At 46.4% G+C, this 11,309-nt stretch overlaps 1 protein-coding gene across 1 annotated transcript; it reads left to right on the forward strand.

Moving 5' to 3' along the window:
* The first annotated feature begins 1,382 nt into the window (after window positions 1-1,382).
* Window positions 1,383-3,433, forward strand: LOC122049585 (polygalacturonase At1g48100-like). Its single transcript, XM_042610956.1, has 6 exons — window positions 1,383-1,732; window positions 1,833-1,964; window positions 2,073-2,240; window positions 2,352-2,396; window positions 2,476-2,683; window positions 2,776-3,433. The coding sequence occupies exons 1-6, from the start codon at window positions 1,412-1,414 to the stop codon at window positions 3,309-3,311; spliced, it is 1,410 nt and encodes a 469-aa protein (XP_042466890.1). The 5' UTR covers window positions 1,383-1,411; the 3' UTR covers window positions 3,312-3,433.
* Window positions 3,434-11,309: the final 7,876 nt, after the last annotated feature.

Here is an 11,309-nt window from a genome sequence, read left to right on the forward strand (position 1 = left end):
TCTCGAAGTCGATCAGATATGATAGTACATCAGGTTCGATCGAACTCCAACAAGGTTGATTTCGCTGAAGGAATATCACTGAGGGTCCATTAATTCCTCATTTATAGACTCACAAGGTCTTCTCTTAAGCGACACGTGTTCATTAATGAAAGATATCAACTAAAAACCCATCAATCAATTCATTATCTCATTTAATGTCACATAGAAGTTTGTCAGAATATCTCTGAAATGTATCTTTGCAACTCATACTGGATACATCCCTCCCATCCCTACGAGGGGACTGCCAAGTACCAAGCATAGGGGTAAGATAAATTGCCTTAGGGGTTACATTATTATAATAAGATGCCTTGTTACATGGGCCAAGGGTAAAAGCGTTATATAAGAGGTTCTTTCTCCACGTGCAGATAAACTTTCTAACTTTTTTCATTGTTCATCACCACTGCTTTCACAGTTACTTAGATTTAACCCCTAAATTAATTTAAACATCGAAGTGACTATATGAGAATCTATCCCTGGCTCATCTACTGACATTTTCTTCTCTATGTTCCTTAAGTGACATGGTGGATTAGCTCTTGACTTTGGATTTCTTCCGCTTCAAGGTCCCTTGCGGTTAGCATACAAGCCAGCTCACTAGCTATACATTTTCACCTATTTCAGACCGGAACAGTAATAGCTAAAAAAATATATTTTAAAATTAAATGTTTCTTTTTTTGTGTTGATAAAAATAAAAATAAAAATACGATGTATCTTTTGAAAAATTTAGAAAATTAAGTGGGCCTTTTCATAAGTTAAACTAGTTCTACGTGCACGCATTTAACTACGTTTTAACGTTTCCGAGCGCCAATTCAAAATCTCGACAAATGCAAGACTGTTCGTCATTAATTCTGGTAATTCATCAGAAAGATTAATTCACAATATAAAAATGATATGATAATTTTAATCTCACCTACACGCCTCCGCAAAACAAAATGTTAAATCCTAATAATAATTACTCTACAAGTAATTTGGTGGGCCGCCATGTTCTATTTCCCATTGCTTGTGGAAGCACGTAGCTAACGAGCAAGTGCAGAGGAACCCCCGTGATCGTTGCTGAGTTCAGATTGTACATATGAATAGTCTACAGAGCCAACGCCGCCTGCCAACTTGCTTCTTGTTTTCAACCAAGTGGAACCTTATCCTTGTTTCATATGAGTAATATTGAAATCGCAGGCTATAAACGTACGTTTGATACGTGGAAGCCCCAAATCCATTTTGCTCTTGTTTACAGGAAAGCTGAAAATTAATCCATGATGATGATACAAACAGGGGACTGAGAATAAGACAAAGGAGCCATGGCGTGGCTATTTAAGCCTTTAAGTCCCCTGCTGTCGTCTCACACACAAACGAGAAAACAAAAAAAGAAACGGAATCGATGGCCAACGACACTGGTGGCTTGAGGGGTTTAGTGGCCATCCTTCTCCTTGTCATGTTCATTGCTACGTGCGGTTCAGCAAGAGACCCAGTGAAGTACTCGTTGGCAAACCAAAATGAAGGATCAAAGAGGAAGCCTTCCAATTCTAATCCTCCACCCAAACCCAGCCCTAAGCCTAAGATGAGGTCTAAACCTAAGACTACGCCTAACCCGGAACCAACTCCGAGCCCGACCCCGGCACCACCGGCGATCAAGAGAGGGTCCACGTTCAGCGTGCTCGATTACGGAGCAAAGGGAGACGGGGCAACAGAAGACACCGAGGTGCATGACAGTTGATTGCATTCGAGTGTTAATTAATTGTGATTGTGTATTCATAAAGCTCACTCAACTTACAACGTTTTAATTTCCGGAGCAATGGCAGGCTTTCCTGGATGCATGGGGAGCTGCATGCCATCATGAGGCGCCATCAGCGATGCTCGTTCCTTCAAACCGGGAGTTCCTGGTTGGCCCAATCTCTTTCTCAGGACCTTGCGAACCCAACATCGTGTTTCAGGTCACAATTTTACAAATATATATAGCTTAATCAACAATATTGCTTGCAGAAACGAATGCCTAGGCCATATGATCAGAAAATTACGAAACTACTATATATGACTTGCAGTTGGACGGAACCATCATTGCTCCAACCAGTGCTAAAGCCTGGGGCACAGGTCGACTACAGTGGCTTGAATTCAGAGTGCTAGAGCAAGTAAAAATCCAAGGACGAGGTACTATCGAAGGCAGAGGCAGTGTCTGGTGGAGCAATACTCAATATCTGCTCTCCAATTCTGTAAGTCTATCGTATACTCAAACTAGCTTAATTTAACTCGGTGCCTATCAGATTCGCTCGTGTGCGTGCTGCTTCATATATATATATATATGGTGATCGATGTGTTTACAGTTGGACACTAAGCTCAGTGGAAACTTGCCTCACACAAGACCAACAGTAAGATTAATTGCTTCAGCTATTGAATATGATGCATGCCGAGGCTTTACTGGTCTTGAGATTGATTATGGTGTTGTAGGCTCTTAGATTTTACGGGAGCTCTAAAGTAACTGTGACTGGTATTACAATTCAAAACAGTCAACAGTGCCATCTAAAGTTCGATAGCTGCCAAGCTGTGGAGGTCTCGGGTGTGACCATCTCTTCTCCCGGTGACAGCCCCAACACGGACGGAATTCATCTACAGAACTCTGTGGGTGTCACAATCCGCAGTACTGACATGGCTTGTGGTAATAAGTATTTTCTAATTAAACTGCAGAATAATTTCTTCAAGAACATTTCTTTCTTCATACATGTCATATAATAATATAACGGGCGACAGGCGATGACTGCATTTCCATCCAAACTGGATGCTCCAATATTCAGATCCAGAACGTGAAATGCGGGCCAGGGCATGGCATCAGCATCGGAGGACTGGGCAAGGGCAACACGCAAGCCGCCGTCTCCGACGTCACCGTTCAAAACGCCGACCTGGTAGGCACGTTGACCGGCGTGAGGATCAAGACGTGGCAGGGGGGATCAGGGTACGCGAAGGGGTTCAGATTTTCAAACATCAAGGTGTCGCAGGTGATGACGCCGATCGTGATCGACCAATTCTACTGCGAACAGACCAAGTGCAAGAACCAAACATCGGCTGTGGCATTGTCGGACATCACCTACGACGGTGTGGTGGGGACTTACACAGTGCAGCCGGTGCGCTTGGCGTGCAGCGACAGCAAACCGTGCAGTGGAATCCATCTCAGCGGCATCCAACTGCAGGGGGCGCAGCAGCGAGGGAAAGTCCTCGACCCTTTCTGTTGGAAAGCTTTCGGAGACATAAAGGGACCAACGGAGCCGCCCATCCACTGTTTGCAATAGATGAGTTGATTAATCAGGTGATACTTTGATGGATTATTAGTAAAATTAAGATAAAATGCTAGTTAGAGATTTGCATAAGAATCTATTGTAGCATTCATGTATGAATGAACGGTTGGAGATGCAATGGGAATGAAAATGAAAATTGAATAAAAAAAATAGACTTCAAGTATGTGAGAATTTATAACATGAATGTTGATTTAAGAATTAAATATTATGAACTGCAATATGCAGGAGTACAAATTCAGAGTCGGGTTTGCACTTAACTCAAGTGATCTGTACTACACACTTCGAAGTCAAATGGGTCGGAGTAAAGATTGCCTAGAGAATCAGCTAATGATTTTGCAACTCAATTAACTTTTTCCCTATCTACTTAAGTGTGTAATAGTTACATTAATGGTAAAGTTTGTAATGGTTAATGGCGGATCCCTAACCGCCCAAACAAAAATTGATGGTTGGTGGCCGACAATTCAAGCCATAGGAACCTATAAAAGGAGGACCCTAAAAATATAGAAACCACTGCTTCCTTGCTGAAATTGCTCGATTTCTTTTCTTAATTGCTTGATGCGATAGCATTCGAGCATATGTTTAGTGTAATCAAACTAAGTTGATGAAATTTGGTTGATTAAACTTGGGTTGACTCGAGTTGAATTTTGATATTTGATTATTATATTTATTAATCATGTTCGAAATCTGAGTCAGACAGACCACCGGGTGAGGTAGATGAAATGTTAACTGGATCGTGATGTCCCGGAGGGAGGTATACTGAGTTGGCTTCTATGTTGACCAAGTCGTCAGAAGTCCTCTGGTCAACGCCACCTGTAGCCAGCGACCGAGTCACCCCTCGATCCACTTTCTTCCCCCCGATCTCCACCTCCTTGCCGAAATTACTCGATTTCTTTTCTTAATTGCTTGATGTGATAACATTCGGGTATATATTTAATGTTGGTGTAATCAACTTCTAGTCAAGGTTGATGAAATTTGGTTGATTAAACTTGAGTTGGCTCGAGTTGAATTTTGATATTTGATTATTATATTTATTGATTATGTCCGAAATCTAAGTCAAACGGACCGTCGGGTGAGGTAGATGAAATATTGACCAAATCATCAGAAGTTCTCTGGTCAACGTCACCTGCAGCCAACAACCGAGTCACCCCCATCCCTGGTACCCCGATGCTCGAGGCAGATCCAACGAATATGTAAGTAACAGACTAATACTAGAAAAATAAAATGAATGGAGAGTAAGTACGGTAACGTACCCTAGCCCAGGGGTGCCCTCTGGTGGATCGGTAAGTTGGTCGGAACGCTGTTCGAGTTGTCGTCACCCAGAAGACAGATAACTTTGAACAGACTAGAGAGATGGATCTGACGATTCGGAGCCGAATGCGGTGGCACAAAAATGGATGCAATCTCGACACGCAAACCGGGATATGATATCGGCACACAGGTTGGGATAATATATCGACGCACAAGCTGGGATATGATTTTAGCACGTAAGCCGAAATAAGATAATGGCACGCAAGCTGAAACACAACACACAGGCTGGAACAAGACAATGACGCGAATGCCGAGAATAGCAGTGGCTCAAAGGCTAGAGAAGAGCTAAATTAGAAGGGCTGAGCAGAATGTTGGACGACAAGGACGCCGACAAGTCAGATCCGCCGATAGGGGTGCCCGTTGGTCAGATTCGACGGCAGAGGCACCGACAGTGACGCCGACATTGGCGTCCACGGCTGGTGGCTGCTCACCGGGTCTGTGGAGCTGTAATGGTGCATGCTGGCGGAGCCACGGAAGATGGCTGGTGTGCAAAGGAAAATGGAGAATGGTGGAGCAGGCCAACCGTGGCTTCACGATGAGAGGAGTGAGGCATCGGAGGTTTGCTGGTGAATGAGAGAGAGAGAGAGAGAGAGCTGGAAAGGGGGAGAACGACAAGGCAACATTGGTCGGCGAAGCATTTTACACTGTCGGGGTGGCGAAGGCGATGTCGAGGGTTGTGCAGCGGCTTCGGAGGCTGTTGGTTGGCGGAGGCAGCAACGTCACGGTAGGGGAGGCGATGTCAGTCCCTGCTGTGGCGACATTTCGTAGGGGAGAGGAAGGCGAGGTGGCGTGAGTGACGCCCGAAAGGAAGAGAGCCTCAGGCAATAGCAGTGACATTGGTGGGGAGAAGAGAAAGCCGACGACGAAGGTGGGAGGGGGAGGCGGCAACCTCCTCCCCTTGGTGGTGGCGTGGTCGTCGGCGGCGGGGACTTGAGTGAGAGAAGATGAGGGGGTAGAGACGATGAGGCTGCTAGTGTGCATGCGATGAGAGGGGTCGATGGTTGACCAACGACGAGGGGCTCATGTGAGCAAGAGGGGCGTGTTGTGCTTAGCGGCGGAAAAAACATGAAGAAGGCAACCCCTCTTGCGACAGTGCCTCCCCCATCCTTAAAGCCCTAAACAGTGAAAAGATAAAATGACCCTTTCTCCCCCTCCTAATTCCTCCTCTACCCTTAAGACATATCCACATCATAAGCATTTCCTTCAAGTCTAGTCGAAGGAGGCGCAAGTCCGACTGACTAGACCAAGCCTAACGTAAAACGAAATCACTCCTGACGATAGACAGATCGCTGGGCCTGTCGTATAATGTTGAACGAGTAGCTATGGTGATAGTAACTGAAACAATACCGAGTGAGTGACAAAAAATATTGCCGAGCAAACGACCGATTGAATAAAGACGTGCCAAGCTAAGCGACATACAGATATCAATCTGAGCGACGTAAGAGGTAGTGTCAAGTGTACGCCAAGTAAGCGATCGGTCAAATGATGAGGGAGACCAAATGATCTCGAGAAGACGATCCGACGATGCTGAGCAAAGCGACAAGTGCTTATGTAAATGTCAAGCAAGAAGTAAAAATAGGTGTCAACTGAGCGGTGAATACGAGGCAGAGCGGCGAGTGAGAGACAAGTACTAGGTAGAGCAGCGAGTGAGACGCGAACGATAAGTGCCGAGGAGAGCGGCGAGTGAGGCATGAGCGATGAATGAGAGAAACGTCGATCAAGCGACGAGTGTCGAATAGAGCGGCAAGTGATACCAGTACTAGATCAGGGAGAAAACCCGACCGACTAGCCATTATGCTCGACCGAGAGGTCGTTAGGCACGAGAGCCCTGCTCGTTTATAACTTGCACTCGGGAGAGAGTCTAAAAAGTCGATTGAGAGAATTCGATCAAACGACTGAATGGTACCCAGCGGATGTTAAGCAAACGAAAGAATGTCGAGCGTGTGTATAAACAGAACAAAGCAAAAGATTGAGTAGCGCCGAGCGGGAGATCGAAGAAATATCGACCAAGCACTCGAAAGAATGTCGAGTGGGTGGAAAGACTATGGGTAAGCGATATCAAGCGCGCGACCGAGAAAATATTGATCGAGTGATAGTAAACTACGGGTGGGAGACCGAAAAATATCAAACAGACAATCGGGAGAACGCTAAGCAAGTGGAAAGACGATAGGCGAGCGGTGTCGAGTGTGTGACCTAGAAAATGTCTATCAAGCAACAGTAAACTGCGATTGGACGACCAAAAATTGTCAATTGGGCAATTGGGAGAACGCTAAGCGGGTGGAAAGATGATAGGCGAGCGAAAGTAAACCGCGACCTAATGACTGAAAAATGTCAACCGGGCAATCAGGAGAACGCTAAGCGGGTGGAAAGACGACAAGCGAGTGGTGTCAAGTGCGCGATTGGGAAAGTGCCAACTGAGAATCGAAAAAGTATCGAACGGGTGATTGAGATAATGCCGAGCGGGTAGATAGAGGACAGGTAAGCAGACCCAAGCGAACGACCGAGAAAGTGTCAACCGAGTAACAGAGACAATGCTGTGCGAAACCTAGAGGTCGATGGCGAATGAGAGCGAAACTCGTGAGTTGAGCGGGAGTGAATCCTGTGAACAGAGAGGGCATGGAGCTCGTGAGATTGAAGGCAAACGGGAGCAGAGCCTTTGAGCTGAGCAAGTGTAGAGCTGGTGAGCCGAGGGGGAGTGGATTCCGAGAGATTGAAAAGCACAACGTCGATGCTGTTAGATCGTAGAGCTCGCTAGAGAGGGGGGGGTGTGACTAGCGATTTAAAATTCGTTCAAGAGTAGAGTAAGCAACAGAAAAATAAAAGCAAAACACAATGCTAACACAGATTATTTTTACTTGGTTCAGAACTTTCGTCGACTTCTACTCCAAGGTCCGCACTCGTCGAGTGCTTTCGTTGGGCAATTCACTAGCAGTTCACAAAAATGATACAAATGTAAGTATAAGAACTTTTAAAGAAGAAATACCGATAACAATAAAAGAAAGGAAACTTTTAGCAGTCGGTTGTCGGAGAAGTTTCGCAATGTCGTAGGAGCACAGTGCAGTAGAGCAGTCGTTGGAAGACATTGTTGTTATTTGATGATCCGTGGAGGCCTTCTTTTATAGGCATGCTTCGGGTCTGGCCAATCAGCGAGCTCCAAATATGCGACGAGATAGATTTTGCCTTCCGGGTGCCCAGACCACATTTCTCCAGAAAGACAATTTCTTGCAAGAAAATGTTAGTCCGAAGCAAAATAAACGTTAAATTATCCTGTAAAACAGAAGTAGTAATTAGATTCTGTCTCGCTGAGACCAGAATCTAGTCACAATCTCAACTTAGATTCCCGAAATGGTTCTAAGTTGGATCGACACCTACTATTCCCTCGAACGGGGAACACACCCTCACCAAGTCACTTCCCTCCGGTGACTTACCTTAACTTACCTACCAGACGTCCGATCAACCCATCAACCTATCTGGACTTCATGCCAGCTACCCGATCGGTCTGTTGATCTAGCTGGACTTCGTGTCAGACATCCAGTCAGCCATCAATCAGTCTGGACTTCGTGCCAGCTATTGGGTCAGCCCGTCGACCTAGCTGGACTTCGTATCATCTATCAGGTCAGTCCGTCAACCTAGCTGGTCTTCGTGCCAGTTATCAGGTCAGCCCGTCGACCTAGCTGAATTTCTCTTACACACTTATTCAAAGTATTAGATCACAATGAAACTAACTTCAACCTACTTTGTCATTCATCAAACTTGAGTTAAACTGTCAGTACTAACCGTATCAACAGATGCACCGAGCGAGCGTGAAGCCCATTGAAGGCGAAAGCAAGAGGGGGCAAAGCCGGAGATCTAAGTGGGCACGAAGCTCGTGAGCTGAGTGGGCATAAAGCCCGTGAGACTAGTGGCGAGTGGGACGAGTGTTGGTTGAACGACGAGTGTTGACCGAGTGACGAGTGAGAAGAGTACCTAGCCGGGGAGGATACTTGACCGATTAGTAGATGTGTGCGTGGACAACACACGCTTATAACTCACACTGGGGGTCGTTTGTCGTGAGAGCATGTTCGCTTATAACTCGCATTAGGGCGAGAGTCTAGAGTCCGACCGAGAGGTCGTTAGTCGCAAAAGCATGCTTGCTTATAACTCGCACTGGGGCGAGAGTTTGGAGCCCGACCGGGAAGTTCTTGGTCATGAGAGTATGCTTGCTTATAACTCGCACTGGGACGAGAGTCTGGAGCCCGATCGAGAGGTCGTTAGTCTCGAGAGCATACTCACTTATAACTCGTACTAGGGCGAGAGTCTAGAGCCCGCCGAGAGGTCGTTGGTCTCGAGAGCATGCTCGCTTATAACTCTCACTGGGGCGAGAGTCTGGAACATCGGCCAGGTGGTCGTTGGCAATACTCTGGTCTGAGATCGGTGGCGATACTCTGGTCTGAGACTAGTGGTGATACTTTGGTTCGAGACCAGTGGTGATAGTCTAGTCCGAGACCGGTGGCGATAGTCCGGTCCGAGATCGGCGACAATAGCTCAACTCCGAACGGGGGAGGATAAGCCTTGAAGTTCATAGAAGAGGTGCTCGTAGCAATATGAGGGGCAGAGTCTTTATCATACCTGATCGCGAAGTAGTGTCTATTGGTTGAGGATCTAACTTGATCCCTTGACTCCCAAATACCCATGAAGTGGGGGAGAGAAATAGTATCCATCCCTTGACTCTCAAATTTCTGCGAAGTCAGGGAGAGAATAATCTGAGTCTTGACCATCAACGGAAGTAAAGTCTATAGCAATATAAGGGAGCAGAGTCCGTAATAATAGAAGGAAGCAGAGTGCCGTGGGTGGAGGGTGCAAAGCCTGTAGACGTAAGAGGATGCAAAACCCCATCGGCGGAGAGTGTATATCATATAGTAGTAATAGGGTGCAGAGCCTCATAGGTAGAGGTTGCAGAGTCTATAACAGTAAGAGGATGCAGAGTCCCATGGTAAAGGGTACAGAGCCTGTACCACACTTGATTGGGGAGCTGGACCCCTAATCCCTAATCGGAGAGTAAGACCCCTAGTCTATAATCAAAGAGCGAGACCCCTAGATCTTGATTGGAAAGCTGTACCACGAGTGTCTGATATGGGAGCTGTGTCCTTAGTGTCTTATCGAGGAGTTGTGCCCCTAATGTTTGATCAGGGAGCTGTGCCCTAATGTCCGATTGAAGATCTATGACGCTAGTTTTTTATCAAGGGACTAGAATCTTACTCTCTTATCAGAGAGCTATAATAGATCCTGTAACCGTAAAAAGGAAGCAGAGCCCGTAATGTATTTGATCGAGAAGTCATGCCAACCAGCTAAGCATTTGTCTTGGTCCCTCTACTCCCGAATACCCATGGAGTCAGGGAAAAAATATAATGGAAAAACTAACCTGTCGGTCTGCTAAAGCTCCAAGTCAATCCCTCGACTTTCGAATACCCGTAGAGTGAAGGGAGAAGATAATGTTGGAGCAATCCCAATGGTCCGCGGGACCATGTGTTTTGGTGTTTGGGCAAAGGGTTTAAGTTAGGTTCACCCTTGTATTTGATATGTGTACTTGAGTTGTGCAGGACTGCAGGATACACATATGACTCAGGTTGATGGCTTCGGGTCCGGTGAAGGATGGAGCATCCGAGGGACCGTGGACAAGGCAGCGAGGACAAGGGCCGAGAGAAGCGACTTCGAGGCATACGCGAAGGATGACACTGGGGACGAGCCGCGGGCTTGAATGCATCCGAGGGACGAGAGCCAAAGGAAGTAGGCTTGAAGGCAAGAAGTCAAAGCTGCAAATGAAGCGTCAAATGAGTCATAAGGGTGAGGGTACGAGTGCATGAGAAATTGTACTCGGAGTAAAATCCTAGTTTTAGGGTTTTACTGTAGCGACACTGTAGCAGTAATGTAGCGCCACTGTAGCAGTACTGTAGCAGTCGACTACATGTTTTAGCAGTCGACTGGGGCAGTCAACTGGTAGCGAACAGAATGTCTCTGTTCGCTCGGTTAGTGTGGAATCGAGCCGTTGGGATGTAACGGTCGAATTTCCACAGAGGGCAGTCGACTGCATGTTTTGGCAGTCGACTGGTAGGCGGAGTTTTCAACCCGCGGCCTATATAACCAAGGCTTGGAAGCTTGGTTATCTCTGACGAAATTAGACTTGGTTAAAGTCTAATTAGTAGTCTACAAGTGCTTAAGAGTTTCCCTTGTGTTCAAGAGGTCTTGGTGAGTTTGTGGTGAGGTTTCTCCACCCACAAGGAGGTTTGAGCTAGCCGGAGGTCTTCCGGGGAGTAATCCACCGACGGATAGGAATCGTCCACCTTATGGATAGCCGTAGAGTAGGAGCTTTATCTCCGAACCACGTGAATCGGCGTGTGTTGGTTAGCTTGCTCTTTCTTATTCTTTGTATTTGTATTTAGCTTTCGTATTTATGTTTGTATTATTTGTATTCCGCTGCGCAACTAACAAATACGTAGAAAGCGATCGATTTGGGGGCGCCATCTATCCAACCTCCCTTCAAGCCGGTCGTGCGATCCCCAACAAGTGGTGTCAGAGCGAGACCGCTCTCCATTGGACTAACCGCCAAGGAAGCAAAGATGACCGACTTAATTGAACCGCCAAAGCTTGAAGGTAGAGGCTTGTGGGACATCACATATTGGATGATGAAGATGGAGGTCTTCTTCA

Source organism: Zingiber officinale, chromosome 2B, assembly GCF_018446385.1.
Source record: "Zingiber officinale cultivar Zhangliang chromosome 2B, Zo_v1.1, whole genome shotgun sequence".
NCBI lineage: Eukaryota > Viridiplantae > Streptophyta > Magnoliopsida > Zingiberales > Zingiberaceae > Zingiber > Zingiber officinale.

Excerpts from the sequence above, each read along its gene's own strand:
- LOC122049585 (XM_042610956.1), top strand. The coding sequence starts at position 1,412 with ATGGCCAACGACACTGGTGGCTTGAGGGGTTTAGTGGCCATCCTTCTC. Across the intron at positions 2,241-2,351 it reads AATATCTGCTCTCCAATTCT|TTGGACACTAAGCTCAGTGG; the intron begins GTAAGTCTATCG and ends ATGTGTTTACAG. Across the intron at positions 2,684-2,775 it reads CAGTACTGACATGGCTTGTG|GCGATGACTGCATTTCCATC; the intron begins GTAATAAGTATT and ends AACGGGCGACAG.